The sequence below is a fragment of the Astatotilapia calliptera genome, chromosome 23, assembly GCF_964374335.1.
Source record: "Astatotilapia calliptera chromosome 23, fAstCal68.1, whole genome shotgun sequence".
NCBI classification, from domain to species: Eukaryota; Metazoa; Chordata; class Actinopteri; order Cichliformes; family Cichlidae; genus Astatotilapia; species Astatotilapia calliptera.
In genome coordinates this window covers 49,023,400-49,038,655 of record NC_137443.1, presented here as the reverse complement: position 1 = coordinate 49,038,655, position 15,256 = coordinate 49,023,400, and the positions used below count along the sequence as shown (strand labels likewise).

General features: G+C 42.6%; 1 protein-coding gene across 4 annotated transcripts; it reads left to right on the top strand.

Moving 5' to 3' along the window:
• The first annotated feature begins 272 nt into the window (after nt 1–272).
• cd99 (CD99 molecule) lies at nt 273–15,017 on the top strand. Of its 4 annotated transcripts, XM_080297356.1 has the most exons (13): nt 281–603; nt 4,959–4,991; nt 5,074–5,133; nt 5,683–5,730; nt 5,895–5,933; nt 6,317–6,370; nt 6,809–6,886; nt 8,789–8,809; nt 9,069–9,089; nt 9,457–9,477; nt 11,754–11,864; nt 11,962–12,015; nt 13,365–15,017. In XM_080297356.1, the coding sequence occupies exons 1-13, from the start codon at nt 543–545 to the stop codon at nt 13,391–13,393; spliced, it is 630 nt and encodes a 209-aa protein (XP_080153482.1). In that variant the 5' UTR covers nt 281–542; the 3' UTR covers nt 13,394–15,017. The 4 variants fall into 4 exon arrangements, with proteins under 4 accessions (XP_080153485.1, XP_080153483.1, XP_080153484.1 ...); XM_080297357.1 differs by lacking the exon at nt 8,789–8,809 and having other exon boundaries at nt 276–603; XM_080297358.1 differs by lacking the exons at nt 11,754–11,864; nt 11,962–12,015; nt 13,365–15,017 and adding an exon at nt 10,017–10,780 and having other exon boundaries at nt 278–603.
• Nucleotides 15,018–15,256: the final 239 nt, after the last annotated feature.

Below are 15,256 nucleotides of genomic sequence, written 5' to 3'. Positions count from 1 at the left end.
TAGTAATCATAGCCAAAAATCAGATTACTTGTAAAAGTTAAACTGGAACAAAAATGGATGAACAATGTGGAGAAAGGGTGTAAAATGACAGAGGCGGACACACACTAGGCGGCACACACGTTTCAGAAACTGTTGCTGGTTCTTGTTGTATAAGCTGGTTAGGAGCCTGAGCCCTTGGGCTACAACCAAGCCAGAAAATATGAGTCATCCCATGAAAGACCTCCCACCTGCCTTAAAAAAGCTCAGTCTTATATAGCTACAGGCGTAACTGAAGTACATAATCAGCAGCAAACATACGAACTGCAATATTTATATCGGCTGATGTAAATTTTGGGGAAATCACTGAAAGATTTTAGGCTCCGTTTGCTGTTCTTGTATCTTTCCCTGCGTCTCACGCACAACGCCCTCTCAGAGGCTGCCACACCCAGTCTGTGCTTCACAGGCAAAGTTGACTCATGAAGTGTAAGAAGACACCAGCGGAGTGTTTCTGAGTCCACAAATACCCGCCGCCGACCCGCGCACACGGCTAAAGAAGAGCCAACATGAAGCTTTGTTTGAGGATTGCGGTGCTGCTTTTCCTGGTTACTGGAACATTAACACAAGGTAAAAGCACAGCTGCCATTATTATTGTGTGTAACTGCTTTTTAAGGTCAGGCGAGACGAGTATAGCGAATTAAAAAGTTGTTTGGCCACTTGCCAAAAACAAACAAACAAGCAAATAAACAAAGAAGCACTTCTTTGAAAAGCTGGGTATTATTTCGTAGTAATAACGTCTGCTCTTTGCACATGCGGACGATATGATCCACACGCGTAAAATAAGACAAATGTTTGTAATAACGTGTAACTTTTGAGGACTGTGGTTCAATGCACACAAAAACCTGCAACCTGAGCACACGCTGAACTGTTTGCCTCGATCCAAACCGGGATACTCATCCTTTATTCACAATTTATTTAGTTCAGCTCACGAATCCGAACATTGTCTCTGTTAACAACCCTCCTGTGCGCACAAACGTCTGAAACTGCGCGTAACACGTCTCTCAAAACTTTAATGCGTGTGCGCCAATCGCTGATCACGTCATGCCCACGTGGGGTTTTGAAGCAAATTTAATGTTGCCAGCTTCGCACAGATCTACAGATATAGGCTGCGTTCAATTCCCAGTGTAAAACTGGGAGATCTGGGCTTCCTGTGTGGGGTTTTTGTGTGCTTTTTCAAATAAAGCGGACGTTTCTTTCGCTAAACAAACTCACAACCCGTTTATTAGAAAACATGTATCAGTTACAGACGCTACACAGTAGCCGCCGAAATGTTCGAGTTATTGATTGAAGGATGTTCCTCCCAGAGCGCAATGATGTCATTAAAGAGTTTAGGCTTGAAGCTCATATCATTTGCAACATATTCCATACTCGAGATGTTTTTTGGAATAATTACATTAACACTACATTTCATATAATGTTGAAAAATGTTTATTACATGTTTGTTACAGTGTCCTTAGTGTGGTCCTCTGGTCTTTTTGTTCTTTGGGTCAAACACATGATAGCTGGTTCCTCTGAGGTTTCCAGGATTATTTCCTTTTTTGGGAATACACCAAATTCCAGAAGTGGAAGCAATTTGTCACACGACTGCTACGAGTTTAGAGCGAAAAGATGCTGCTCGTCAGGATCAAGCAAACAGTTTTATTTTCATTCATTTACAAATGAAGGTTGGGGTGCCTGTAGAAAAGATTGTGAGTGTGAGTGGGCCTGACGTGGCTGGATATCTGTTTGGACTAATGTGAGAAGATCCAAATCAACCAAGCTGATCTTCTCCTCGGTTCAAACACTAGTGTCCAAGTCCCTGTTCACTTTACATTACATTTATTTGACCTCTTGGAAATCCAGTTCATGTTTTGGAGACGGACAAATAACCACAACGATAATTCAATTCAATTTTATTTGTACAGCACCGAATCACAACAACAGTCACCTCAGGTGTTTTATATTGTAAGGTAGAGCCTACAATAACACAGAGAAAAACCCAACCCAGTGGGAAGGAAAAACTCCCTTTTAACAGGAAGAAACCTCCAGCAGAACCAGGCTCAGGGAGGGGCGGGGCCATCTGCTGTGATTGGTTGGGGTGAGAGAAGGAAGACAGGATAAAGACATGCTGTGGAAGAGAGACAGAGGTTAATAACAATAAACACATCACACTAAATTACAGACATTAAAGACACTAACAACAAGAAAGTGCTCAGTAACAACTCCAAAAATCAAATACAAGTAACACACATATCATATCACATCATATTATACACATCCAGGATTTGTTCAACATAGTTATACTCCAAGGTATAAACTTTTTCCACGGGAAAACGTCATGGGGACAAAAATACATCCATTCATTTTCTGCCACTTATCTAGGTTTGGTGTCCTTTCTGCATCCTGTTTGGGGGTGTTACTAAGCTAGCTGACAGATATCAGTCCAGCCTTTGTGAGTGTCAGCTACATTTAAAGTTTGCACGCCATTTGCACGTCTTCCTCTGTCATACTTCCTGTATGAAACTCAAACAGAGCTGGTATGGCAAACCACAGGCATGCTTTCTAAAGTAGATGGCACGCACTGTAGTAACTGAGGTTTTCTACTTCACCCACAGCTCGTCACGATACTTTGCATAAATCTTAAATTATAACTGTAACCCAGGAAACATGCCGAAACACCCACACTGGCGTGCTCACCGTGGGGCCATACGCGCATGTTTGATGGGGAATTGATATTTGGAGAAAAGAATTAAAACACATTCCAAACTGCAGAACTCCCAGGATGGACCTCTGAGCCATCGTCTTACATCACCTGTCACAGGTCATGTGACCATGAGCAACACTGAATCAGAGCCACAAAGAGCTGATCAGTAATCTACATGTAATACATATTGTCCTGGCATGAGTCAGAAAAGGCCGTAGGTTTGTGGTGCTGTTTGCATATGTGCGTTTTGTCTGTCTGTCAGCACGATACCTTCAAAGCTGTTGACTGAATTCTGGGGGGGATTAGAGTGGGCTCATGTCCACTCAAATGTTGCTTAAATCCACCAAGGTTGAAACAGACTGAGAAAAATAGACTGAAAAACTCAACTTGACCCCAAAATGTGTCAGATCTTTAACGACAGAACTGTGAAGAGAGGCAACGTTGTATGTTCAGTTGTCTTGTATTCAGCACAACAACAACAGTCGCCTCAAGGTGTTTTATATTGTAAGGTAGACCCTACAATAATACACCCAACAATCAAATGAAGAAACCTCCCTTCACACAGATCTACAAATATAGGCTGCGTATATATTACATAATAAGCCAAACAATTAAACAACAAACTCCCAGCATGGATAAACTAATTGTAGGAAGACACCAGAGAATGAAACTAAAATGAAACAAAATCCGAAAGCTTCTGTTGTCCATCACCTGCTGCTGTACAACATTTGTCATGCTGCATTCATCTGGTCACAAACTATATTTAAAAAGTGCAAAGCAGATAAAAGGAATATATGCAAAAACTAGTTCGAGTACTGGCCAGAGAGCTGCCTTAGTGCAGCTTCGTGCTTCTCGTTTCTTGTTTTTCTGTTTACTGCTGCATTCATGTGGTTCAAAGTGCGTCCTGGTTGTGCTTTATAACCACAGATGAACCAAAAGGCACACGAGTCCTCTAAGACAGCGGTCTCCAACCTTTTTTGCGCCACGGACCGGTTTATGCCCGACAATATTTTCACGGACCGGCCTTTAAGGTGTCGCGGATAAATACAACAAAATAAAACTAGTACCGGTACCGAAAAAAGAAAATCTATTCATAACACACGTGAAAAGACCCAGGAAAACCGCGTAAATGCTAAAAACGATAACAAAATAACGCTGAAAACTGATAAAAACCCTGAAAACCAGACATTTCAGACCTGAGCCTCAACTCTCGCGGACCGGTACCGGTCCGAGGCCCGGGGGTTGGGGACCGCTGCTCTAAGACGGTCTGCAGAGCTGCTGCTCTGAGGCAAACCTGTCTGTGGGCGCGTACAGTACAAGATCAACGGGCCCAGCAAGTGCTGGATTTCTGCACTTGTTCAGGCAAAGTGCGGCTCACACCTCCTACTTTCAGTTGTGACTCGTGCTTTTTACAGCTTCTTGATGTGTCAGTCAGAGCTGCCCTAGCAACCAGCAAATACACTGTATGACTGTATCCAACACGCAAGGGGCACAGTGAGCTGTGGGCCCGGCACATCTGGCAGGCGATTAGTGTGGACTGTGGGTTGTGACGACTCAGTGCTGCTTTCAATAGCACAGGGAACATTCTGACTCCATTCTGCAATAAAAACATGAATAGGTAAAAAATTCAATTGGTTAACTTCAGCCAGTTTTCCCAGTTCTAAGTTCGACTTAGTGAAACTGGTATTTAAGATTAGTTTTACAAAGTACAGATCGTGAAGGTATTTAAAATATGTTAATAAACAAAGGCTACAAATAAACAACACGATACCAAACATCTTAATAATTCAGTGATGATATCGTAGAAAACATGATAGAAATGTAAAACTATGGCGTTCAGCGGGAAATAAAAACAGCAGTCACTGTGAAACATGAACCTCACATCTACCTGCCACCGTCCACACTGTGCATGAAACCATCTAATGTGACGTCACCATTCTGGACATGTTCGCTCTGCTGGTACTCCCAGCACTCCCAGTACTCCCAGCCTTCCATTCATGACCCAGGTCACTCACAGCTTCCCACCATGGGCCCACACGGGCATGTTTGTGTCTGCTAGTTAAAGACTCAGAGGAAATCAGACATGCTGACAAAGCTGGATATAAACATATATAGATATAAATATAAAGGGTATTTATGTGAAGTGTGATGTAGTGTGACAGTGTTACCCTCCTGTGGTTACAGTCAACAGTCTCCACTATTAAACTGTAATGCTCTTCCTCATGTCTTCTTCATACAGAACTCAGCCTGGAGGATGGGTTGGATGAAATAGGTGAGTGACCGTCACATCGGGCACTTTTCCTAGCATTGTTTTTTTAAAGGTTTCATTCACTCGTTTCTTTCTGTTTCTTTAGAAACGACAACCCAAAAGCCCAAAGAGAAGCCAAAGGCACCAGAGCAGCCCAATAAGGATGGTTTGTAGTATTTCATGTGTTACGACTGAACTTTGAAGCACGCCATCAGTGGCCTTTTGTTTACAGTGATGTATATTACACATATGATGATCTGTGTTAGTCTGTCCCATTGTCCTGAACACAATATGTCAGTGCTCAGTAATGACATGAATGACATACATATATATGTATATATATGAGATTACAGGTGTATCCATTGTAACATATCGTCTGTGTAAATCAAACTCGATGAATCAAACTTGGATGTTTTTCATGCTCTTCTTTGTGGCTCTGGCAGTCATTCGTGCCATCTTTAAATTTCCCAGAAACTGCTTCATAATAAGAACGTAAGACTGTGAAAGCGATACGCTGACGTCTTATTTTACTGATTGTCTTCTGCTGAGTGTCAGAATTTGTTCTGCGTAATATATTTGTCCTTTTTTAATCTCATGTCTGATTTTTACTTCTACAAATGCAAAACTGTTAAGCATAAATCATAAAATAGCTCCTCGTTAGCCATGCTTGGACTGTCCACCACTGTTTTTGTTTAAATTAATCTTTCTTCCACAGACGAGCCACAGCCGGAAAAACCCAAGAAACCAAGTCCTGGAGACTCTGGTAGGTCTGACAGCCTTCATACATCCTGTGCTTTTGTATCATTTGTGATGCAGGGACATTGACGCTAAGATGGATTTTACATGTTTGTTTTGTGTGTGAGTGTATTTGAAGGTAAATGAATCATCACTTACAGTGTTTGAAGAATTTTCTTTTTTATGTCACAGATTCCAATGGATTCAATCTGGGAGACGCTGTCAATCCAGGTAAAGACATGGATCATTCCCATCAGTCACTCCAGTTTTGTTAGTAGTAGCAATGGTGAGTACTGGGAAGCGTTTCCTTTACGCCTCAACAAGGGTGAGAGAGTGTGGAGCGAGTTCATCTGTGCTCGAGCTGGCTGGCCCTCCCCCGCCTGCTTTGAGCTGTCAGCTGTAGATTCAGTCTGGACTCAGTCATTAATGTTGAGTCTGGCTGATTGACTGCTGTGTGTGGCTCAATGCTAACATGGTGCTATCTGCACAGAGCATGGACGTATAGCACTGCTGCTGTGCTCACAGGTGGGCCTTTGCCCACATAGACTTTAATCCATCTGCTCTGTTTATCGTATATATTATTATTGGTTCTCATGATGCATTTGTATTTACAGGACCTACCACTAAACCTGACAAACCTGCTGTCAACCCACCAAAGGGTGGAGGAGGTAAGCCTCTGTTTCATAAGCTGCTGTCAGTGGCAGGTTGTTGGTTTGACACTGATTTATGGATGAGATTCCAGTTTAGCAGCTCTGACCTGAGGCTCTGTCTCTTTGCTTCCCTGTCAGTTCTTCAGTGCACATCATGAAGGCAAATAAACATAATAATTGAGGCATTTTGAGGTTTTGGTCAGATATAATCACGTGACCTTACATATGCTTTTCCTGTCACAACCATGAATGGAAATAAATTTACCTTTTTAAGATATGACAACGACTGAATTCATCAAGAAAACCCACATTTGTGTTCACTGATCATCAAGCAGTGTCTTTGTGGCAGATTTTCAGTCTCAGCAGATGTTGTTAACATGTGGAAACAGCTGTAGCAGTACAGAAGTGTTGGTGTTCTCATGTGACGGCATAATTGGTTGTTCATCATTTTTTCAGGTGGTGGAAAGTTTGATGATTCCGACTTGTTTGATGTAAGCACTGGAGACTACAAGCCTGATGGAGGCCGCTCAGGAGGTACGATAACGGTTGTTTTATGATGTTATTTCTATCGTTTTTTATGTCTCTGTCTTGGCTCTGTGTAACCCTAAATCACAGGTGTCCAGCTCCAGGCCTCCAGTGCCCTGCAGGTTTTAGATGTGACCTTGACCCAGCACAGCTGGTTTAAATGACTAAATGACCTCCTCAACATGTCTTGAAGGTCTCCAGAGGCCTGGGAATGATTTGATTCAGGTGTGTTAACCCAGGGTGAGGAGTTGGACACCCCTGGGATAAATGCATCAGGATGTTACTCGTTGTGCTTCCAGCTGTATACTGCTGGTGTTTGCAGCTGTAGACCTTTGATTATATAAATGACAGATGGCACTATAACACGGTCTAAATCTGCACTGTAGCTGATAAGTGTTTTGTTACTGCTGTTATGCAGTTTGTTTCCCATTTGTGAGTCAGAAAATTCAGTGGTTCCAGTTTGTATTTAGGAAACATTTTGGAGTTTGTGCAGTACTTCCTCTCTGTTGTTGTGTTTTGTTGCCCTTCACTACCGCTGACTCTGCCCAGCTGCTATAATGGTATCATGTGTCACTGGAAGACAACAACACATTGATATAATGTCACGGTAATGTTGACGCCCTGTGGCTCTTCTCCAACACTGTTTCATTATTTATCCTTGATGTTGTCTCGAGGGAACTAAAATTACTTAAAGACAAAAGAGACAGTTTCATATGCACAGAAGCAACTATCTTTTTATTTTTAGTCTTTATTGCAGTAGATTCTTTTGGCCGTCTTTATCATTGAGGTTAATGCACTTTGGCCCCTTATTTGTTATTTAATGAGTTTACTGCACATCTGTTTAACCCTTCCATGCATGAATTATGACAGCCGCACTCTGGATGTTTTTCTTTAGTATTTTTATTCTTCTTTAGGCTTAAAAAAAGATTTTTGAACTTCTTCTTTTTAAACGTGTACTTTTCAAAGAGTTTTTTACATCCACTTAGGTAGACACAAATAAATAATATACGCTGTGTAAAAACTATAAAATAGCTCAAATATTTTTGATAAAAAACATGTCAATATAACAGCATGTATATAAACTATAACAAATAGGGTTTGGAGGGACACATCAGTGTCCAGTGCAGTGGTTTATGTGCAAGTATACCATCAACACTGACAGACGTACAAGTAAACAGCCTTTGAATAGCTGCAGTGACCGCTGTGTGAAAGGTTAAAAAGCTGCGATGGAGCTTTTGGAACTGTTTTTATTGGTCACATTTGGAGGTTTGAGGATGGGACATAAAAGCATTTTCACTTTGTTGTTTTTGTTTAGACTTGAAGTGGTCACCAGAACTAGAAAGGACCAGACGTTAGGACCAGTCTGAGGTGCTCCTGTGTAGATCAGTACTGAGCTGCTGATGCTGTTCTGCTGACCTTTAAATGGTTAGAAGCTATTTTTACCAAAGGACAGATCAAAACGTCTCATCGTTTATCAGAACTGCTGCAATGTTGTTTCTTCTTATCATTGGAAAAAAGGAAAATACAGAAAAACAAGTGTAGATCTTTTTGTTTTTTAATTCCTAGATAACAGGACACAGGCCTCGAGGGCTGGTGTCCTGCAGGTTTTAGAGATCACCTGAATCACATGATCAGTTCATTCCCAGGCCTCTGGAGACCTTCAGGACATGTTGAGGAGGTCATTTAAATCAGCTGTGTTGGATCAAGGACACATCAAAAACCTGCAGGACACCGGAGGCCTGGAGATGGACACCCTTGGTCTTGGTTTAGTGACAGCATTAGAATAATTAGTTGTATTTTGACCAAAGACAGGAAAGACAAGTCATGACTGAGGTATGTGATGTCATGTTGATTTGCTGTGCTGAGAGTCTGAGGTCAGCTCTCTGACTGACGTCTAACCTTTTCTTCCAGGTCGTGCCATGGGTCCTCAGGGTATGCAGTATTTTGGTTCATCTTGTCTCGTTTTTACCTTACAAATATTATGACTACATGTTTCATTTAACAAGAGTAGCAGGAGTGCACTGCTGTCCTAAGTTATCATGCCACAAAAAATACTTATACTTTGCTCAAGATCAGCCAATGAGCACAATCGTCCTCGTGTTAGCATTAGCATGACATGACATCAGTGTCACAGTATGAAGCACGTCTGTAATAAACACTGTTGATTAATGCGAATCCCGTGTTCTCACAGGTGGCGCTGACCAGCCTCAAGGTGAGTCCCACGTTTGATCTTCAGTCCATGCTTTGCCTGGACGAGTGCAGAAATGCAGCACTCGATGGGCCTGTTGTACTGTACCCACACACACACAGGTTTGCCTCAGAGCAGCAGCTCTGCAGACAGTCTTAGAGGACTCGTGTGCCTTTTGGTTCATCTGTGGTTATAAAGAACAACCAGGACGCACTTTGAACCACATGAATGCAGCAGTAAACAGAAAAACAAGAAATGAGAAGCACGAAGCTGCACTAAGGCAGCTCGCTCGTCCTCGTGTTAGCATTAGCATGACATGACATCAGTGTCACAGTATGAAGCACGTCTGTAATAAACACTGTTGATTAATGTGAATCCCGTGTTCTCACAGGTGGCGCTGACCAGCCTCAAGGTGAGTCCCACGTTTGATCTTCAGTCCATGCTTTGCTAGACCTGCACAGTGTGTCCTCCATATGAGGCCCATGCTCAGTCTCCAGCACTAACAGTGTTCTTGTTTTTATGATCACGTGGAATTTGTTTAAATGTGGTGATGATGTAATCATGAGCTGTAATAATAACAGTGGATCATTTGGTTGTGCAGTCGCTATAAAAAGGTTTCAGCACATGAGACCAACATTTATCTATTCGGCCTTGAAGACGCGCAGCCCTTCTTCCTGTGTGTTCGTCTTCAGAATCGAAGCTCTTGAGTTGTTGTTGGTCATTTCCTGTTTCCTGTCATGGAGGAAGCACCACAGAATGCCTCTGCTTTCCTACATAAGTTTTTATCATTATGGACTTCCTGTTACTAGTTGTTTTGAAAGCTCATTACCTTGGTGGGTAGGAGCTGGATTATGTGCTGGCTGTTTGATGGGCTGCATTTTGTTTAAGTTGCTAATGGCCCCCCGGTCTGGTTCCTCTGGTTAAAACCCTGCTACGATTGTGTCGTTGCAGATCCAGACTTTCTGTGGGGCCACATCCTGAAGATGTTAAACGCTAACATGCCCGAGGAATTCTATGTTTGGATGTCCAACTTAAAGCAGATCTTAACACCTCTGTTAGAGCGGGCCATGGATCTGTTACAAGCTGTGCAATGAGCTGTTGGGTCATGCGGCGGTTTACAAAAGCTGTTTTCAATATCTGATGGACTCAAAATGAGCAGTTAGACATGTTGTTTTGCTGGGTGCCAGGATTGTGGTCATTGGGATACTTTTTTATGTTACTTCATTTTCTGTGTAATTTGTTGCTGTGCAAACAAATGTGTGCTTTGTAGTACTTTGACAGTCAGAGGGGACCACATACCAGCAGCACCTCATACTGGGAGAGTTTTTTAAAGAACGTCTGACTGTGAATGCAGCTAAATATCACATGTTCATCCATGTTCATGACAACTGGTTTGCTTACTGGAAATCAGGTTTTTTACTGCCATCCCTTTGTGTCAGGACACGCCTGCGTATCTCTTCCACAGTCGGCATTCTTAGGATAGCATGCATTGAAAGCCTCAGCTGACACATCCAACATGTAGAGCTGCAAACTTCCCGGGGTAGACTTTCTGATGTGTGATCCGATGATGCTTCTTCTCTCTGGCACAGCTCAGCTTCTGAACTGCTCTTTGTGTGACTGGACTTTTGGTTTTTGCTTCGAGTCTTTAAGGGATTTGGATTTTATTTTGAGAAAAGTGTAACACATAATAATAAAATCATAAAAGCAGCTTGAAACGGTCAGTGTATCTGAAATATGATTCCTAAATCCACAAGAGTTGTTGTGCTGTAGGATTTAGATTTTATAATGACCTCGACTTATGTCCCAGTATCATAATAACATAACAGACACATCACGCTAAGCCCTGTGTGAGACAGGAGAGCAGTGAGTGACATTCTCCACATTTCTCAGCAGTAAGTCATGCACACAGCTGCCAGCCTGCCTTGTTTTCTTGTTGTTTAATATCCAGGCAACTCCCTGTTTTAGTGATCGGCAGCATCATGAGACAAAGCTCAGTGACTCAGTGTGGCTTCAAAGAACAGCTTCATTATTCATGCTGCCACGCCCTGCACTGGAGCTGCTGCATCTGCCTTTCATTTGCCTTCCTGCACATTTTCCCAGTGCTGCCAGTAACTGTGGCATTGAAAGTTATTAGCGCCACAGGTACCGCCATCGTGTGGTGAACTGTGGTCATTACAGCTCATGGACTGGGTCTGGATCAAGCTTTTTGAATTGTTCCTAAAATCTTAAACTCTAACGATCATGTTTGTGAGCCAAACAAACACAGAGCGCTGTTTCGATTTCTCACTTGAGCAGGTATCAAGTTACAAGTATTTGCAAACATTTGCCACTCTTAAAGCAGAGGTGCCCAACTCCAGGCCTCGAGGGCCGGTGTCCTGCAGGTTTCAGATCTCACCCTGGGTCAACACACCTGATTCACAGGTTTAGTTCATTCCCAGCCTCTGGAGAACTACAAGACACGTTGAGGAGGTCATTTAGCCATTTAAATCAGCTGTGCTGGATCAAGGACACGTCTAAACCTGCAGGGCGCCGGCCCTCGAGGCCTGGAGTTGGACACTCCTGCTTTAAAGTGATTTTACTCTGATCTTGATAAACGAAGTCATTTGACATACCGATTAAAAAATAGAATTTGAATACATTTAAAGTGGGTCCCTTCCAGTAATGTCTGTGTCCTTTTTCCGTTCGAAGGGAGTGGTCCGATTGCAGGAATCATCAGTGCCGTAGGCGTTGCCCTGGTGGGAGCAGCGTCCAGTTACTTTGCTTATCAGAAGAAGAAACTGTGCTTCAAGCTGCAGGGAGGTCGGTATCCCTCGTTTCTGTAATAATGAGTTCAGTATTACTGCTGATTACAGATAACAGGACTCTGACATCATCCTGATAAGTGTTTCTGATCCAGGTGCAGATCCAGAGAGTGGTAAAGGACACCAAGGCACTCATTCCGAGCCTCAAGGTAAGTTCTCACAGTCCACGCACGGTGGCGTGACACGCCCCAAAGCTGCCCGCGCATGCGCCAGTTTTGGTGTTGTTTCGGACGGCCTGCACATCTTGATTTTTGTAACCTGGGTTGAAGACGGGAGTGTACGATCGTATTCTCTCCACCACCAGGGGCGAAGGGCTTCAACAGAATGAAAAATGTGAGGTTTTTGGAGAAACAAGACTGTTTTCTTTGTTTCCTGTCTTTACTTCTACACCAGTGATAATTCACAGTTTATTTGTGAGAAGGCTGCAGAGCGTCAGGGCTCTGTGACACGGCCATGAATCAGGCTCAAGCTGGCTGCTTACTACGAAGTTACAAAAGGTGTCTTAACTCATTCACTGCCATTGACGTCTATAGACGTCAATTACGTTTCCAATGGGAGGGGCTAGAATACAACCTCGGGCAGCTTGTCAGTGAACATCAGACTGCTTGAAATGTATTTTTCACAAAAAGCTCGTTTTCTCCCTTTTTGTGGTCAAAACAGGCATTTTTGGTGGAACCCACCTCTCTTCTACAGCTGATTACTAAATAATGGAAAATGGTAGAAACAAGCTTTTTTTTTTGGATGGAAGAAGAGAGTCTGTTCTTCATTTTGGTAGGTTCAGCGTTTATATGATCATAACACACAGTTTTCTGTGGCTCTTCAAAAATGAGTAAAAATGCTCAAAAACCCTGGCAGTGAATGAGTTAATAAGGAGTGTTCACTGGACTGAGATCTGCTGAGGACAGCAGCATCACCTCATCAAACCGTTCAGTGAACCTTCATGACGAGACCACACCCATCACCAAGGTGATCACTGAGACCTGCCTGGGGTGCTTGACTGTCACGCTGTCACAGAGTAACAGTAAAGAGTACCTCTCAGCCCCTCATTACAGAGTAGATTCTAGTTACTGTAGCTTTAGTGTTACTTGTTTTCTCAGCTGTGACACAGGAGCGATGACTGGTCAGTCAACAGTTTTAAAACTGTTACGCTCTGAAATGTGTGACCTGAGCAGTGAGTGAGCTTGTTTGCTAACAGATGTTCATTGATATGATAAAGTCATGTTAAGTGTGAACTGGAAGGAGAAAAATCAGAGTGCACAAAGTGAATATTTAAAAGGTTTGAATGCAGATCAGTCTGCTGTTCGCAGCTCGAATACTAAAGAATGATTAGGGGGAAATAATCAGTGATTATATGTAACAAGTCTTAAATGAAGGTCCGATGGAGCGTGATATTGGCAACATCCAGAACAGCACCAAAAAGACTAACTAAGCCCAGCCTGCCCCCTGGTGGTGACTGTGAACAGGCACTGGCTTATCTCTGTGCTCTTTCTAACTTCAGTTCTCAGCAACCTGCTCCAGACAAACTAGACGCGTCTCTCCTGCTGCCAGAGGACTTCATTCAACTTCCAGTCAGCCTTGTTGGTGGTGCTTCTGCAGCCTGATCGACTTAAACCAGAACTACAACTGTAGCCCAGCTTGAAGACTGTCCATTTGCAAACATCTGAGTGTGCATCTTCTCTTTGTGTCTTTAACAAAAATCAGAATATCCCAAAGGTGATTTGAAAGGAGCATTGTATTTGTGTTTGTTGGCTGTGTGTAACTACTGTAAAGATGAATACTCTGGCACTGTGGTAATACACACATTTATTTTAAAGTAGGTGCAAATATTCATGCAGGTGATATTTTTAACAGTAAGTCTCCTCTGTAGGGTTCCCGTTTAAAACACTCGTTACTACAGTTTACTAAATACACACATATACTATTCAGCGTAGCGCACACCTCTGCAGCACACCTCTGCAGAGAACAGGGATATAAAAGCTGCTGGGCAGCGCAAAATGAACACATCCAAACACAGCAGTGACCCCGTTTGGAGCAGGGTGTGTTCATGCTAGCCAGCCTGGTCCCTGGAGGTGTTTCAAACTGAAAGAGAGCTTTCATTAGTTGAGCTGTAGTTTAGGCTCAGTGTGTGACCGATGAAAATCAACTGAAAATGTGTATTTTAGAGTAAAAGAACCGTGTTTGTCGCATGATTTAAGCGTTTAGTGGAAGTGCACATTCTTCAGGAGGCCACGCACATTTCCAGTGCTGGTAAACGACAGCAGGAAGCACAGCCCGTGCTGAGCGCATGGAGATGTTTGTAGTGTTGGTTGCAGTGTGAGCACATCTGTTCATGAAACACAAAAAATGCACATTTATTATTGCACTCGTTGTAGCCAACTCTTAGGATCTTTGCTCTTAATGTAACATACAGCACAAACATGAGTTTCTTGCTATCTTGAGCTTGATTATAAATATTCATTTTCCTCCGTCTGTCCAAAACCTTTATATCGTCCTAACAGTCAGTCTGCTGCTTTGTAGATGAACGCTCAGAATCAGCAGCTCTTTATCAACATATGATTTATGCCAAAAGATGAGAAGTAATTGTACACAGTGTCCTAAATACGATGTCACTAAAAGTTTGAACATTTAGCAGCTGAATTCAGGTGTTTGGTATATTTACATGGGATGTGTAGATGTGTCGGCTCATGTTTAGCAAACAGAGAGTTTGTGAAAGGTTTAATGAATCAGTGCCTCAGACGAGCAGCAGCCACAGACCACTGGGCCGACGCATTTATGCTCATCAGGTGTTTGTTTCAGTGTGACACGTTGTGTGCTGTCCCACAGACTCACACTGGGACATTGGTCATAAATGAGCTTCACATTACAGTCTGAGGGCTCATCAGCAGACACTCAGACTGTAATGTGATGTGAACTCTTACGATGCTAAAATATTGAAATAGTTTGCATCCCTGTGAGATGTAGATAGTTGGGGAGCTGGTGTGTACAGATGCTTTGAGCTTTGTTAGTCTGTTACTAATTTGTCTGGGTTTACAAACCGAGATGTGATCCAGGTTATTTAGTTGTTTACATCTGACTTAGATGAGAGAAATGTTGCATTTGTGAGTGGATTTAATGTACGCTAATGTTTCAAATAAAATGATCTGTGTTTGTATTTTGGAACCCTCGTTGTGTTTAACCTGCACCAAGTCCACACAAACGTACCTGAGCAGCTGAAAGTCTGCTCCCATTTTTATGCTTCATTTTAAATCCTTTTGTTGGAGTGCAAAGGCAAAGCTGTTGGACTTGTTTCATATCTAAATGCTTCTCTAGTTTTTATGAGAATACACATATTCAGGTAAAGACTGTAGAATAATACAGAGAAGATCCCCTTTGAGCGCTTTGGTGACAGTG

What these genes read in the sequence shown, in the direction of transcription:
- cd99 (XM_080297356.1), top strand. Translation starts at nt 543, where the DNA reads ATGAAGCTTTGTTTGAGGATTGCGGTGCTGCTTTTCCTGGTTACTGGA. An exon ending in AGAGCAGCCCAATAAGGATG is followed by an intron (nt 5,134 to 5,682) that starts GTTTGTAGTATT and finishes TTTCTTCCACAG; the next exon opens with ACGAGCCACAGCCGGAAAAA. An exon ending in CCCACCAAAGGGTGGAGGAG is followed by an intron (nt 6,371 to 6,808) that starts GTAAGCCTCTGT and finishes TCATTTTTTCAG; the next exon opens with GTGGTGGAAAGTTTGATGAT.